Source organism: Manis javanica, chromosome 6 (genome assembly GCF_040802235.1).
Source record: "Manis javanica isolate MJ-LG chromosome 6, MJ_LKY, whole genome shotgun sequence".
Lineage (NCBI taxonomy): Eukaryota > Metazoa > Chordata > Mammalia > Pholidota > Manidae > Manis > Manis javanica.
In genome coordinates, this window is record NC_133161.1 from 19290946 (window position 1) to 19307712 (window position 16767).

At 51.3% G+C, this 16767-nt stretch overlaps 2 protein-coding genes across 3 annotated transcripts in view; one reads left to right on the forward strand and one right to left on the reverse strand.

Moving 5' to 3' along the window:
* Window positions 1-2126: 2126 nt before the first annotated feature.
* LOC140849855 (uncharacterized) lies at window positions 2127-4862 on the reverse strand. The gene is made up of 2 exons (XM_073238451.1): window positions 3843-4862; window positions 2127-3649 (listed from the first exon to the last, which is right to left on the reverse strand). Exon 1 carries the CDS (start codon window positions 4860-4862, stop codon window positions 4089-4091), a length of 774 nt encoding a protein of 257 aa, XP_073094552.1. The 3' UTR covers window positions 2127-3649; window positions 3843-4088.
* A 137-nt stretch (window positions 4863-4999) lies between these two features.
* The window catches only part of PLXNA4 (plexin A4), a 432372-nt gene continuing 420604 nt past the window's right edge, over window positions 5000-16767 (forward strand). For both annotated transcript variants that reach the window (XM_073238449.1, XM_073238450.1), the window contains exon 1: window positions 5000-5138. The gene's annotated coding sequence lies outside the window, so the exon portion shown is untranslated. The remainder of the gene's footprint in view (window positions 5139-16767) is intronic.

Below are 16767 nucleotides of genomic sequence, written 5' to 3' on the forward strand. Positions count from 1 at the left end.
CCACATAATATGTGAATGGGTGGGGGCACCCTCCCCACCGTGGTGCCAGCCTCTGGTGTGCCTGGGAAGCCACAGCAGAGCAGCAGGGCTGGCCATGGCCAGCAGGACAGGCGGGTGGAGGTGATGAAGAGATGTCGTTCCGTCAGATGACTTAGTGGACGTGGACTTCAGTGAGGAGACCTGTGGAGAATAACACGATCAGACTTGTTCCTAAGCACAGACACCATCTAAGTTCTCTGACATAATAGGAGGAGACAGGGAGGGGCTTGTCCATAGAGGTCAAGTCTGTGGAACAGAAGGCTGGAGTTGAGATTCAGATGTTAGGATGGCTGTGTCCTTGTTAGCACCCACAGGCTAGAGAAACCCACTAACAATTCCCGGCCATCAAATTCAAGCTACAGTTAGAATACAGGGATTCCCCTCTCCCATGCTGCTCCAAGGGCAGTGATTTCTCTCTCTTGTTTTACTGTTCTGTGGCCCAGAGTCTGGAAAATAGAACTGTTGGGTTAGAGGCTGGCTTAACCCCTTAGGAAACAGAGCGAGGAATAAATTTGCTTCAATCTTGAGAGCAGCCATTGATATGGTGAAGTGTCAGCTTTCAAGGAGGATACAGATTAAAGGCTGCTGGGGCGTATTGTGGGCATCCGGTGACACACGCAGGGGCCAGGAGGAAGTTGGGGCCTTTCCTACTGTGTGCAATGCTGCTCCCGCAGCCCGCGCGGTGTCACTGCGGAAGGCTCTCTTCCCTCCCAGTCTCTGCGGAGCTGGGATAGTGTTGGTGCTTGTACCGTCCTGCAGGTGGCGCCACGATTTAGGTTTTTAAGCCGGGGGACTGCCTGCGGGTTTTCAAGCAGCTCACTGTGCGCTGCAGAAAACCCATCCCCCCGACCTCCCCTCGGCCAGCTCTAGGGGGAAAAATTTCTCTGAGGCACCACCAGGCTCTGGTGATTTATTTAACAAGCAAATCTGGCTTTTATCAACTTAAATAGCTGTTCTGTTCCTAGCCTAATAAAACAGTGGTAGCTAAGTGAAGGAAAATTTCAGGATTTCTTCTCTTTTCTCCTATTAAATCTGGCCCTTTTATTCAGCTGTGAAGGATGAGCCAATACTTTTCTCCTCAAACCCCTCAAGAAACCGCAACCAAATTGCCATAAAAAACTACTTCCTTAGAAAACAAGACTTTATGAAGCAATGTGCCATTTAGCTTTTCCCTCTTGGGGTCCCACGCCAGAGAGCGACTCCCCAGTTTCCCCAGCAGCCTGGGACAGAATGGGTGACTTAGAGACCTGAGGTCAGCAGGAGAAAGCTAGGGTCCCTCCTGCTCCCCCATCAGAAGGCGGCAGTAGGGAGGTGTGAGAGCGAGAAGGGTTTGTAACTCATGCAGAAACCCGTTTTGAACCATTGTAGAGCTGCTTTCACCCATGTATCTGGTCAGAGAGAAGGGCCAGGACGACCCAGAGCCCTCCCACCCTCATTGTACTTACTGTGCCTTTTAAAAAGTTACCTTCTTCTGAGAAGCAATGCTAATTCCTCTAGAATAACGTAAGTTTACTGCACTTACCTCAGTGTTTCCAAGTGCATCATGAATAGATAGCTTCTCTTTTGAATGCTACTATCTCTAAGGGGCAAGTGGGCCAGATGAGAAGACAGTGTGTCATGGAGAAGGTGAGATTCCCCCCAAACTATAGAGCTGGGGGGTGGCAGAGCCAGGACTAGGTCCCAGGTCTTCCAGCTCCCAGTCTAGAATTACTCACCCCACTCCATCCTGTTCTCCAGCGTTGAGAGAGGAAATCCAAGGGCCACCATGATTCAACAACAGCAAAAAATCAAGTTCCACGCTGCTGCCGATGTGACCCTTTCTGCTCTTCCTTATGCCGACTTGTAACTGCCCCTTCAGCACACCTTTCACCCTTGTCGCTAAATGGAAGGGGAAGGAGGGAACAGCCAGTGGCCATATGGCCCCCTTAATGACGGCAGCCTGGACGGGGCCTCTCACCTACCCATTGCTGCGCCAGCTTTTTGCCTCACTTCTTTCCTGCCACTTGGCTCTGTTATTACTCTTCAGGCACCACATGGCATTCATTTCTCTGAATGAAAATAAATGACACCACAGGCTAGGCAGGAGATAAAGAATAATAAATACATTTTATTTGCCACCTCTGAAAGAAAAAAGGTCTTGGACTCCCATCCATCCATCAGAAAATGAACCTGGGGCTCACCAGCAATATGCACACAAGCACATGGATGCATGTGCACACACGGGCTACAAGGGGGAACACTCAAGTTGTGTTAAAAATACATGCTAGATCACTGAGATTGGAAGCAGAGCTGTTTTCTCACCTCCCCTCCCTTTCAGCATTTTTATGGCATACCCTGAAAGCCGAGTGGCAAACAGACATTGGAATGGATTCCCACCCCCACAACACACACTTTTATTGAACCATATTCCTTAAGTAACTCATAACGGTTTTCCATGGGGTGATCTACACTGTCACCTCTGGAAAAAGCCTGTGTTGGTCTCGGCCAGCAATTTTAGAGAAAGTACCTTGAAGCAGGCCAGGACCAAGGTGAGGACAGCCTTACAGAAGCCTGAGCATGACAGCCACGTCAAATTTCATATTCTGGGTGCCTCAGTGCTGCCTGGAGAGACATTTGTGCCTGGACTTCCTCAGCCCCAGTGGAGATCCACAAAGCAGCAGTAGGAGTTATTTTGTTACGTGTTTCTCTGGACTTCCGAATCTAACCTGATAATGTGTGCCTTATCTAGAGTCTGGGATCCAGGGTTTCTGAGACAAGAGGAGCCGGGTCGATGTATTAACGACAAGCTAATAAGATAACTCTTTGCTACTCTCTGGGCCATGCAATGCTCAGCAGACAACCAGAGGCTAAACGGCTCCACTCTGTCTCCTGGAAGACCCTTTAACCAAACAGCCAACGTCTGGTCTCCTCCTCACGCTGGCTTGGCCCGTCTCCCTCTCACTGAAGCACCCACCTCATTAGAGCAAAGCTTCAATAAGGAGGCCCCATCCAGGTGGGCACTGCCTGACCTTCGGCGGGCTGCCCCCCACCCCTCCCCTCCCTGGGCTTGTATAGCTGGTCAGCTCACAGCTGGTTTCAAAGACTTCCTGGTTTACAACTCTGACTTCTGTGAAATATAACCCCTACAGGAAGGTGGAGGGATTTATGCTGTTGTCAATCATTTTCATCTAATGGGAAGATTCTGAGATGTTGTTCTGATGGGAGGGACAATAACGGGCAGGAAGTTGCTGGCTGTGGGGAACAGCAAAGCTGAAGATGAGTGGGGAGGGAAGAAGCCAAAACTCCGGCTCCTGAAGGGGTCATCCTTGATTGTCACCATGCAGGGAGGTCCTTAGTGGGTGCAACTGATGGTGTCACCTCCCTGGGATGCGGTAGGGTGGGAATGAAGGGACATTCATGGAGTGGGGTACGTAAGTGTGGGAATCCCGCAGGCCTCTTTTGGGGGCGGGGCACGCTCCTAGGAAGATCCAGGCAGAGGTTTTAGGAGCAGTGCTGCCCGTCTCCCGTCCAGGCACGTTTCCTCCGTGATTTCTTTCTCTGGACGTCAGAAACTGCCCTGAGGTGGACAGTCTGTTTTCTCTATTTTGCTGTGGTCTAGGAAGTAGGGTTTCTGAGGAGAAAGGAGCCAGGTCAGCCTCCTAATGGAAAAATGGCCAGACAAGTCCGGCCGGAACGTCCGTGGGTGCCGCGGGGGCGCGTTGCTGGGGTGCTGGGGCAGGGCTCTGCTGAGGAATGAGCGCCTGCGCCTGGGTCAGTTCTGAACCCCCGAAGGTGCCTCCGAGCGTCGGCGCCCTCATCCTCACCTTCCCAGGAGGCTGTGCCTCATTCCGAGTGCGCGCCCTGCGCCCATGAGTGCGTGTGCGTGTCTGCGGCCCTCTCTGCCCCACGTCGCCGCTGGCAGGGTCGCTGGGTGCGGGCCAAGGGGACAGCAGGCGGTGTCCGCAAACGTCGGTGCGGGGGAGCGCAGGAGAGGCGGGCGGCGGCGGGCGCCGAGGGCGGGGAAGGCGCCCCCGGCCCCCTCTGCCGGCCGCTTTCGGTCGGACTAGATGTCAGCCGCGAGCTCCGAGCCAGCGAGCGCGAGCCAGAGAGGGAGCGGCGGCGGGCGGCGGGGAGGGGAGGAGGCGAGGCGACGGAGGGAGGGAGGGAAGCAGGGAGGGCGGGGGGAGGAGAGGAGGACCCAGGGAGCGCCAGGCAGCTGGAGTTTTTGCAGCGCTTGGCCGGGCTTCAATGCACAGCAGCAGCGAGCCGCGGCGGCAGCAGGCAGCCCGGGAGCTCCGGCGGCGGCCGAGCCAGAGGCGGCCCCGCTCCCTGCCCCCTGCAAACTTTGTGAGCAGCCCGCCCGGGGGGCCGGGGGCGCGCCCGGCAGGCCGAACTCGGCCCGCTGCCACGCTCACCACCGCCGCCGCCGCCACCGCTGCAACCCCGCGCTTCCCCAGGGAGCAGCCCGCGGCTCCCGCGGCCGCCCAGCCCCGGCCCCTCGGCGCTGCCCGGCCAGTCCCCCGGCTGGGGCGCGGGCAGCAGCGGCGCCGCCGGCCGCGGGCTGCCGGGGGGCGGCCGCCGCTGCCCAGGGAGGCGCGCAGAGGCGCCGACAGCGCTCCCCGGCGGGTCACCCGCGCACTCGCCGCGTCCGGGCAGCGGCCCGACCCGGCGAGCATGGGCGGCGCGGAGTGACGCCGCCGTGCCCGCTTGGCATCAAGGACATTCAGCCCGCGGGGGTGAGGACGAAGGGGGGCAGTCCCGCGTCGCCACCGCAGCCCCCGAGAGCGGCCGCCGCTCCAGCTCCGGGGCTGGGCGGAGGAAAGGGGTGCTTGGAATCGATCCATATTTTCCGACCGTTTTGCTGGACATTCTGCCCACCTTGGACGCTGCAAGAAGAGCTGTCAAGCCCCGCAGCCTCTGATTTCGCTCTCGGTTTTTCTTGCCTCCTCCCGGGTTGCCTGAGCCTCGGTGGAGTATTTGCGTTCGGGGCTGGGGCTGGAGGAGGCAGCCACACGCGCGCACACGCACACGTTCAGAGGAGGGCGAGAGGCAGCGGCACAGGCACCATCCGCAGTGTCAATGCGGCGCTCCGGCTGAAGGAGGCAAATCGGCGTTTCCAGGTAAGGAGTCGGCGGTTGGCGGGCAGGCGAGGGCAGCGCGGGCGGAGATACCCGGCGGGTCCGGGAGTCCTCGGCTGCCCTGGAGCCAGCCCGCTGCACGCACGCACACACACACGCGCACACACACAAATGCACACAGGCACACGCCGCGCACACTCACCTGCCAACGTCCTACCTGGACACCCGCGAAGGTGCGGCGGCCCGGACAGGTATTTCCCTTGTTTTTCCTCCGCTGATGCTCCTGGACTCAGACTTCTCTTACCCAGGACTTTCGGGGTGGGATCCTGTGTATTACCTCCTCTCCCTCCCAGCCGGGTAGGCTGGGGGAGCGATTTTTCAGTTCCCAGCGCCTGGCATCCCTAGCTGGTTTTTAAAACAGGAGAAGTAATGGGAGGTCTTGGGAGGTTCTCGCAGTGTAACCTCTGCTCCGTGGCCTTCGGACACCCTGGGATTTTAACAGGAGACAGACCGACAGATATTTGGCGAGCGTGGTGGCCCATCGTTCTGGGAAGAGGCCACAGAGGCGGATGGGCTGCAGTTCTGTAGGGCGGTGCATGTGGAACAGACACTGCGTTTCCCCAGTAAGAGGCAGCACGAACGCCTTTCTCAAGTGTGGCACTGTTTCCCCGGGAATGCGCTGGGATTTCAGGCAGGAAGGGGCTTAAGAATCGCTTTGGGTGTGTTGTTTGTCTAGGGAGGATATATGGGGGTCACATCCTCCATAAAAGGTGTGGTCTATTCACATCTCTGGTCTCTGGAGCTGGTGCAAGCCAATTGGGTTTAGGGACACAGGACTAGGGTCTCCCCTTCACCTCCCTCCCCTTCCCTCTGCTCTATGCTGGGAAGCATAAGGCTGCTTTCCCTAGGCCTCCCGCTAACACCTGTCACATGCTTTTTGAGGTATGTGTCTGAGAAATACAACTAGAAGGGGGAATGAGCAGGGTGTAGTGCAGGAAGGGAGGAAGGGCCTCACTGAGGCTCATGACCACCTCAGCAGTGCCCACCCTATAACGGAGGCAAAGCATTCTTGGATCTGCCAGTGTCCCCTAGAACCAGACTTGTCCTGACAGTGGAGAATCACTCTCCAGAAGCCTGTGGTTCAAGGTCTTATTCCCCCAAATCTTTTCCTTTCCTTTTCTCCCTGGCTGGAGTTTCACAGGCTGCTCATTCTCCAACTTTTTCTGGAAGAGGTAGGAAGGAGGTGGTTGGGGCTTTTTTGCAGTCATTTGGGGGTCAAAGAGCAATCCATTCATGGCTCAGTTGTTGCATGGAGAAGAATATGAGATCCATCTAAAACCTTATTTTGGAGTTGAATATAAATATAGCAGGTCCTATGTTTCTATAGCTGTCCCTTTTGGGATAATTTGTTGGGCAACCTGGCAAGAGATGGGATAAGCTTGTACTCTTTACACAAAATCATGTGTTCAGAGGGTCCTGCAAACCCACCAGTGGGAAAAATATCTTGGGAGTCTTCCAGAACTTTAGAGGAAAGGAGTCAACATTCTTTTGAACAAGGGGGCCTCAGAGCTGGGTACAGGATTTGTTGATTCTGTAAATCCTAAAGATGGGTGCTGAAGAAAAGGGTTCTCTCCACACCCCCATCTCTGCCATTGTAAACTTTTTTCAGCTTCTGCAAAGGCCTCTGTTTAGGCTGGGGAGGAGAGAAGCAGACTCCCCGGGAGAGAGACTGCACTCCTGCTGTGTGCTGTGTGAGCTGCCCTGCGACTGGACAGGGGAGATGGAATAAAGCAAAGCTCTCAGAATGAGGAGAACCTAGAGACATTTTCTTTTTAAGAATGGTGGGGGGTGTGCACCCATCCCCCCAGATATACACCTTCATTCTCAAAGAGCCTAGCTGTGCATGGTTGCTCCTCCATCGTGTGATAGTGGGACCCACCTCTGTCTTCCGGAACATGTCCACATGCATGCCCTTGGAGTGCACGGACAGGGAGGTCCCACGTGTGCAGAGTGGTGCATGGTTTCCAACAGAAATAGTGAAGTTGGCTTCCAGGTAAACATTCTACAGAACCTTGAAGGGGCAAAAGGATGGAGTGCAGAGCTTCCTGAAATGTCTGTGTGTCTTCCACGTAGACCTCTGCTTCTTTCTCTGCTTCCCTCTTTACCCCCTTTCCTTTCTCATGTGTTTGCAGCAGCAGGATCCATCATGTTAATGCAAAGTGAGCAGTCATTATGCTGGCTTTGAGCTAAACATTTCTAAACATGGGTTCAAAAAATCCCCACACTTTCTGCACTTAGTGTTAGGTTCCAATTTGGTTTCTAGGACAAAGCAGGCATTAATTAACATTTGTGTAAAACTGGGTGTGCATCATCTAATTTTTTCTTGGCTCTCTTGCCTAGCCCTGGAGCACGTCACGGTGTCACTCTCCCTCTCTACCACCCCTCTGTGGCCTTCCTTTTAAGTACTCTGGGGTCTTCTCTTTCAGAAGGGAGTTGCGCTAGAAAACCCCAAACGTGGATGCAGCTTTTTGTAGACCCTTGCTGCCGCTAGGCTGTTCTCTAGGCGGCTCTTCGGGAGCACAAGGCGTGGGTTGTCCACAAGCACTGTTCTTTCTTGCCCAATCCCCTACTCACTTGCCAGCTCACCCCTGTTCTCCCAGGACTTCATCCTGGATGCTTGTCGATGCTCTGCAAACGTTTCCAGAGGAATCCGAGGCCACCAACTTGTTTCCTTTCTCCTTCTCTGCATCTCTCCATCCCCTGCTGTGTAGCTCAAGGAAGACCGGAAATCTGTAAGGGAGTCTGCCTACACTTGGCCTCCTGATCCTTTTAATCACAATGAGGGTCGCTGGGAATTAAATGCGGACTTTCTAGGGAGGCTGCAGTCCTGAAATGGGAAGAGAGCCAAGGGGGAGGTGGATTAACTGCTCTTAGTTCCTAGTTATCGCTAGGCTTTGATGCAAAGGCTTCGCAGCCAATCTCTTTCCTTCTAGCCAGCTAGGGGGCATTTCTTAGCCATTTCTCCCCATCCTCATCCAGAGAAAGCACTACACAGACAATGCCACCTGGAAACCTGTTGGAGTAGCTCAGCGATGGGCCATGATAAGGCAGCAGCTACGCAGAAAACTGGTCCCGTGAGTTAGGCTGTGATTAGCCTGTGCAACAGATGTGCCTTCTTTTTTAGGCTCTGCTTTCTTCTTACTTGTGTCCAGCGCTGGTTGATGTGAAGCTGGTTCAGACCCTGAGGCAGTGGAACAGGGCTTACCTCCCTCCCTTGCGTCCCCCTTTCTCCTTCCCTTGCACGTCCCCTTCCTTCTGCCCTACCCTCCTCCCACCTGCTGATCCACCCCTTGGCTTTGTGTGCACATCCACCAGCCCATTTGCCTTCAAATTTGTGGCACTCCAAGAAATCAATATAACATGAATTTAACGACAGCTGGATGATTAAGTGTTATTTATATTTAAGAGCGGCGTTTCAAAAAGACGTTGTGCTAATAAATCAAACAGCTGTTTGGGAGATGCACATGATTAGGGTAATTGCCCTGTAGGCTCTATTGAGCAGTGCTTGGTCCATGCAGAGCCCTGTGGACACTACTTCATAGAAGCTGCGAGCTCCCTACCCTGGACTCCCACCTGATCTCTTCCACGGGGACTTAGGCTTCCTTCTCTCCTCCTCCCTGCCCAGGCTGTAGCATTCCAGTTGTGGCTGGAAGGTGGAGTCAGCAGGGAGATGGAGGGGGGCCCTGCTGCTAAGTGGTAGGAGATGGATCTTAAAAGCTAAGGCAGGCAGGAGGTCCTAATTCCCAGAGCAGAGGCCTTGTTCCAGAAGGAGGAGGCTGCTTCCCTGCTTGGTATGTAGCAGCTTGGACAAAAAGCTTCCTGAGTCCGCATGGGAGTCTGTGTGAGCCCCAGACCCTATCCTTCTGATCATGTGGCACCAGCCTCCCTGGGGAGGAGGCTTTGTAGACATTAGCTTTGTCCTTGGGAAAGTAATGGAATGGAAAGGAATAATAATTAATGATGGTGGTGGTGACTAATATTTAGCACTTACTTGGATGAGGCATCATTTAAGTAGTTTGCACAGGTTGGCCTATTTCCTCTCATAACAACCCAGGTGTGAGGAGTTACTATTGACAGTTACTACAGAAGTTACTATGATGGTTACTGTTACTATTCCCGTTTCCTCCGGGAGAAAACTGACATGCAGGAGGAGGTTAAGGACTTTGTCCAAGAGCACACAGCTGGTAGGCGGCAGAGCCCAGTTTCATCCCTAAGCAAACTGACCTCCCTCCCCTTTCACCATGCCTTCTGCCTCCTTAGAATATCTGCAAGGAGCAGGTCACTACTGCCTTGGGAGCTTTGTAGAGAGTGTGCTGGGGGAAGTTTAGAATATCTGGATTCTCCCTTGGATGACCTCTGTGACCCCAGGTGAATCTACTTATTCTTTGAGCCTTGATGTCCCCATTCATCAATGGGGCTGAGTGGTATCCTTGACTGCTGGTGAGCGGTGAAGGTGCCCGGATCGTTCTGGCAGAGCGCTCAGTTCCTCTTGCCTCATTTGGAGACTTCCATTTCCTCCAGGAGGGAACTCAGGAGGCGTGAGTGAGTGCAGTAGCCACCTGCTCCGATTGTGCGAGGCCCTGAGTCCTGCGCTGGTAGGAACCTGGTTCTCCCTCGAAACTGCTTCAGATTCACCGGCATGGTGGACACAACATCCTGTCATTTAATCTTCTAATCATCCTGTGATGTAGGGATTATTGATTCCCGGTTTGAGGGTGTAGGACCTAAGGTGGGGTACCCCTGGCTCCTGGGTGCTGCTTGATGAATGGTCTCTTCACTCTTGGGAAAGAATGCTCACAGTAGGTTCTCAGTTCTTGTTCATTCGCTCATTCATTAGACCCAGGGTCCCAGATTTTGGAAGCCAGAGGTAGAGAAGTAATCTTTGCTTGTGGATGCCAGGCCACCTGGGTGCCAGCTCCATATGGTCGTCGGAGCCGAGGTTCACTAGAAGTTGGTGGACATGGGCTGTGTGTGGGAAAGTCTCCCTGCAGCCCTTAGTGTAAGTGCAGCACTTAGTTAAGAAGCACATCCAGGTTCTGAGATGTGGGCTGTGGGGCCGTGGTGGAGCCTGTGGACCTGGCTGGGGGCCACCCCATCCTGAAGCCAGACCTCTGCTGCCCGACTTGGTCTGTCTGGCCTGAACATTTTAGGGAACAGGCACAGGGGGTGCTTTTGTGGTTAGTTGTTTGTTTTTTTCCTCCTAAAACAACCTTTTACTCTATACTGTATTATTTACACTGCAAGGTGAGTGAATCCTGCCAAACGTGAGATGGCTAGATGGGCACACTTGGCATTTCATCAGCTCCCCTCCAGGGCAATGGTAGGAGTGGCTGAAAGTCTTGGAGGTGGAGTCCTACTGAGACTTACACTGGCAGGTGTGTGTGAGCTCTTAGGCAGCTTCTCTTTGCCAGCTAAGCTTGGCTAACCCCTCCCTTTCCATGGTGTCTTCTCCATGAACTAGGATTCGCAACAGCAAATTGGATTTTGGAATGTTTTGTCACCCCAACACAAAACAGATCACTAGCTAAGAGGATATCGTCTCTGCAGTCAATGCACAGAACGTGGACTAGCTGAATCAATTCTTGAGGTCTTAGGGGAAGGGGTGTTTTCATTATGAGGTGTGAGGAGAGGAGCCGTGAAGGAAGAGGTCCCTGGAACTGTAGGGAAGAAAAGACATACATTTCAAATGCTTTCCTGGTCTTCACTCAGACCTGCTCCACATCTGACTTACTCACTGAACTTGTTTCATTTGCACCTTGCTCGATTTCCCTCTTGGCACTGGTGGGGTCTAGAACTAGAGGGCAGGCAAACCATTTCTTGCTTTGGCCCAGAGGCCAAGAGGACAGAGAGTTAGCAAAGCACAGCTGGCTGATCATTTCCCTCCTGGGGAGGAAGAAGGGCAGCCGGCATCAGGATGTGTCTTAGAGTCAGCCTACAGGAAATGTCAGCTAACCTTGTGGAGGTAGAGTTCATGTTCTTCCTCTCCACCTCAGACCTTTTTGAAGATAAACCAAAAATAGAGCAGAATTTCCCAAAGCATATTCTCTGGGAGTAAACAGGTGCTACACACACAAGAAGTTTCCATGCCAAAGAAGTTTGAAAAACCCCGGAGTGTAAAGCAAAGCTAAAGAGGTTCCTTGTTGCAGGACGTCTCAGAGCCTTTAAAAGCACTAACATAGATTTTGAACCACAAAAGGTAGATACACTATGTAGTGGCTCTAGGAATCCCCTGAGAAATGCTGGCCTAAGACAAGCAGTTTCATTTGTCTACTCTGAACTGTAAATAAAGGGGTGGATTAGATAATAAAAATTTCAATGGAGCTTTTATGCTACACACACAAAGTCCTGGGTTCTGGTGATTACGTAGATACTAGGATTTCAAGCAGAATTTTGCCAGATGGGCCGACAGTACAACTCCAGGCTCACTGTTTGCCCCTGTCCTTCCAAAGCAGCAGGAGGTTCTCACGCAGGAGCTAGGTCCAGGCAGATGCATGTTTTCTCAAGTTCCTAGATGATTCTTATATATTCTTCTGGTTAAAAAGCACCGGTATTGTGGGAAAAGCTTGATTTTGGAGACAAATGTAGATAATCCCAGCTCTGTCACTTATCAGCTAAGAAGTTTTGGGAAAAATCACCTTATATTTCAGTATTATCATGGATAAAATGAGGGGATTGGTTTAGACCAGTGATTTAAAAACTATTTCACTATGTATGCAGTGGAATTCTTTATTCAAATGCAATTTTAAATGGCATTCTAATGCATACAATAGATACAAGAAGGTCCCTGCTCTGGTGAAAGCTATGCGGGTGTCCAGAGCCTTGCACGCATAGCCTGTCTGCCCCTCACCACCAGTCCTGACCTGGGTTCCTTAGAAAGGAGAGTCTGTGGCAAAAGCTGATGTGGCAGCGTGTTGTTGAAGGGTGGAGTCCCAGGGCAGCAAGAGTGAAGGAAAAAGGGAGAAGGAGCGAGGGAGGAGGAGAGACAAAGAATGTATCGCCAAGCCAGCCACAGCTTCCCCAGGAAACTCAGCTACTGGCCGAGGGGCTCAGGGTGGGTCTAGAGAAGCCCGACAGAAACATGGCCTAGGAGAGGCTGGAGGGCAGGCCCAGCCAGCACCTGTCCACAGGGTCCTTTCTATGTGCTGCAGCTCTCTGGGCACCAGTCACCCTGGGAGGCAGGAACCCCCCCTCATTTGGGGTTGCCATGTGAGGTCAACACAGAGCCTCTGTGGTCAGGCCCATGGGCTGGGGCTTACGTGGCCTCCCTCCATGGTGGGCCAGACGGCATTACACCTGCAGGAGACTGGCCTTCTCCCAACAGGAAGAAAGGCTTCCAGAACTTTTGGGCCAGAGTAATAGTGGGAGGTATCCCTGAGGCCACTGTGGCAGGAAGCAGGGCAAGTGGCTGAAGCCCGGAACTGAGGGTGGGAGTGGGGTGACATGTGGAGCTGGGCAGATCTGGGCAGGTACATTAGTTGGAAGTCTGGGACAATGGGTTCCAAATAAAGCACACATCGTTCTCCAGAATAGAGTCCCATAGCAGGCCGAGGCAGACTTCTCCAGTAAGGCATTCAGCCCCCAAATTCATGGCCACACTATGGGTTACCTAAACTCTGAGTAGAAACCGCAAGAAGACTGGGTTCCACTTAGGTTTCAAGATGCTTTCCTAACTTTTAGGGCTTGTTTACCAAAGGAGTGCCTTCCACGTGGTGGTGTGCAAACATCTCAGGCATTTCTGTTTGTGATGACTGAGGGTATGGCCACTTAGAAACTAGGGATAGATGCAGATGACCTCTGCCTCTCTCTTAGTTTGAAGAAATGTCGTTATCATGGACATGTAAAGCAACAGGGGACATTTCTGCAAATAATATTTCCCAAAAGGCATTGCCTCTAGTCAGTCCCCATCCCCCTGCCTTCTTTTCCTTTTTTTACAACTCTGTGCTTTGAAGCCCCTCTAGGGTCAGGTGGGTCAAAGGACTGATGGTCTCTCTGTGCTGTGACCCCTTTCCATGCTCTCTTTGCCATTAGATGTGGACCCAGTCTTTCTCCCCTAAATGTATGTGCTCTTAGCTGCTGATTGATGTGAGCAACTCACTGACTTGGAGACATGTGTCGGCATTAGCATGTCTGCCTGAGACTTCCGGCTCCCAGAGGGTCAGCACCAGCCCCTGCTTGAAGCAGTCTCTTGTGTAATTGAGAACTTAATTTATATTTTTTAATAATGGTAAAGAAGCTGCTGCTGGCAGTAGTGATGATGACAATAACATTGAAATTATTTGTTTCCTTATGTTTTTAGATAAGAGGGATCATTTCTTAGTTCCCTTGTACACTTGGTGCCCAACCTAGGGCCTATGATACTGGAAGCAATCAATAAATATTTGCTGAGTAAATAGCATGAATAAATGGAGCCAGAGAAGGTAGAGACAAAGGGTCTATAAAGGACAAAATCAGAAAGCTGTGAACCTGCTGCTAGGGCAGGTGCCTGCCGTCCAGCAGGGGAAGGGTTGGAACCACATCAAGGCCTGGGGCTATTTCAGAGGATTGACATGAACCAAGCTGAGCTCAGGCTGACCCCGAGAATGTCCCAGGTGGCTGCTGCTTGGCAGCAGGTGGGGGGCAGTGGTCTATTCACATCCCTGTGCCTGGGATTGGGACTGAATGGCTGCTTTCAGTGGGAAACTTGCTATGGGTTTGGATGGTGGTAGATGGGAGAGATGGCCAAGCTGCCGTGCCCAGAGCATTCCCTCCATGGAAAAAGCATGTGTGACCAAGTAGGTCTAACTGTGTCCTCCTCTTGGAGATGCAAGATGCACACTAAAGGCCTAGAAGTCCTACTGTACAGAAACCTGTTTATTGTTAGCCAACCATTGTTCAGCTTATTGGGTGGTGAGATCCCTTTGTGTGGGGTGTGTTTAACCCTGTGGGCATCTCCTAGAAGGAGTGCTCGAGAGGAAGCATTTTGGGAGATGGAGGCTTTTGATTGGTAGCTTTTAGGGTTGAGTTTAGTTTGGAGGGAAAAAAAACAGAACAAATCTACTGGATTCTTTCAATAGGAAACGTGGGGACGTATGAGGTCCAGCTTTTAGGGAAGCTGCCTCCCTCCCTCTTGTCCTCGTTATTTGCTTTCAAGAACCCCAGAAATGGCTGTGAATTGTTATAAGATGTTGGCAACTGTGGAGCCTTCAGGTATATGTTTTCTAGAGGGACCATTTCAAGGAGTGTGATTGCAGCTCTGACAGGTTTGTGGAAACGTTTCCAACAAGTAGCACTTTTTGGTTGCACGTAATAGATCAAGATGGATGTTTGCGAAATATGTGAGTAATGACATTCACCTTCTCAATATATTTTTTTCAGCTACACTTATTGACTAAGAGGCTTCAATATAACTGGCAGAGATGAATGTTCTGAATTAACAAAGAAGGCTTGAGTTATTAAGACACAGTTCCCTAAATTTTGGATGGTTGAAACACATTTTCCCTTGGAGAAGAAACTTTGCTATCCCAGTAGAGAGGCTGAAGGATTCTAATTAGCCCATAAATCCATGGTTTCCATCATTGGGTAGTGACCCAGAGAGTGAAGGTAGGCATTTCCCATGGGAAGCATTTCACCATGCAGGAATCATCTTGCGTAGGCAATGGTGTGTGTGTGTGTGTGTGTGTGTGTGTGTGTGTGTGTGTGTGTGTGAGCTGGGGGCAGTGCGGGTATTCACGTTTGGATCACCTGAGAATACGGGCTGATAACCCATATGCCCAATTATGGGGCCTCAGCTGTGCCCAGTTATAGGTGTTTTGCCCAAGCACCTTGTTCCTTTCCAAAGTGAATAACAGTTGCTAACACACACTTACTAACAAAATTCACTTGATGCCCATTCATCGCACTGGTGGTTCTATCAGCATTAAACTGTTTGATGACCGAGCTTAGAATTATAGGAATCGTAGAAATGAATTAGCAGTAAATCAAGTCCCAGCTGAGTTTGAACCCAACTGCGCTGAGTTTTAGATTAAAAATATCTTGTTATGATGAAGCGGTTGTAAGGCAAGCACTGGATCTGTCATGCTTGACTTTGGAGAAGTGTAGCAGTCACCCTTTGAAAGGAAAACCCTGACAGCAGCTTGTATTGATTCCCAGCCATGCTGGGAAATTGCCACTTCATTTCTTCTTCATAAACTGGTGCCTTTCATTTTTTACAGAAAGGAATCCTATTTGCAGGGACACAGCAGAGCTCTGGGAGCAGGGCAGGTGGGAGAGGGCTCAGGCCCAGGGGGCTCATTCACTCCCTTCTCTTTGGTTCTTCTCAGGAGGAGCCACAGGCCAAGGGGAATTTGGGTCTGCGGGTGTGATGCAGTTTGTTTGTCTGCTCGAACCATATTTGATTCTTCTTTCTGGGGGATCTGTACAGAAAAACAACAAAGAGAACACTTCAAGGAGGCTGCAAGACTGTCATGTTGCAGTGACAATTGCGGTGTAATAGAAAATCATTTATGTAAGTTATGGTGCCCTCCGAATGGAGCTTGTCGGAAATGTGGCTACAGCTTCTCAAGGCCTATTTTTTTCTCCTGCAAAATAATCCTAAGGTTTTCATTTTCAGAGCAATTGAAGAAGTATTATGTGCTGGCCAGGGAATAGGGAGACCCAGCATCTAATCCTGGCTCTGAGGAATATCTTTCAGCGAGTTCCCTCTCTGGGCCAGGCCTCAATTTCTTTCTTTAAAGCTGGAATAAGCCCTTGCTGTTTGGACCTGAAGCCCAGGAGGTGAGGATGATTATGGCCATGCATATTAAAGGACCAGGGAGCATCAGAAGAAAGATTCCATTTACAGGCAAGGTCAGAGAAAATCCAGAAAGAGAAAATGAAGTCTCAGCTTAGATCTCTCGCCATTATACCTTGACCAGCTCCCATGTGTTTGCCGATCTGGTGAAGAGCTGTAAGTCATCAAAGCAACTTGCAGAGGACCAGAAAGAAGAAAGCATGTGGAGAGCAGGGAACCATGGGGCAGACACTTAGTGCAGGAGTCCAGAGGCCTGGGTCAGAAGGGGAGTATGGTCCTGGCAGTAACAGGTTAAGTGGGGACTGTGGAGAAAGGAAAGGGGTCATGATGTCCCTCCATGACTATTTCACTCTTCTCCATTCATATATATTAACGTATTTTAGTTAGAGAGGGAAGTGTGATATTAAGGAATATTTAACCAACAAATTAATTGATCAGTTAGCCAATTCAATCAATATTTATTGAGTGCCTACTACATGCTACGCATTGTGCAAGAGTTTGGTTGTATTGAAGGTGAAAGAACTAGTTTCTGCCATTAGGATGCTCACAGCTTGGTGTGGCCACAGCACACACGTTAACAAATAATTTCAACACAATGTGGTGAGAAGTGAGGTTTATACATGCAGAGGATGTTCTGGGAGTATGTAAGAGGGCATCTGTCCAGGTATGAAAGGCAGGACATGGAAAAGGTTTTCTGGGTGAGGGGGCATCGAATGGAGCTTTGAAAGTGTTTTGAAGGGTGAAAGGAAGCAGCATGGACAGGCCTGGGAGGTGGAAACCTACAGCCCTCCATGTGCCTGCGGTAGTTCAAGGCAGAGGTGGGAAGTGGGCTGGGAAATTGCA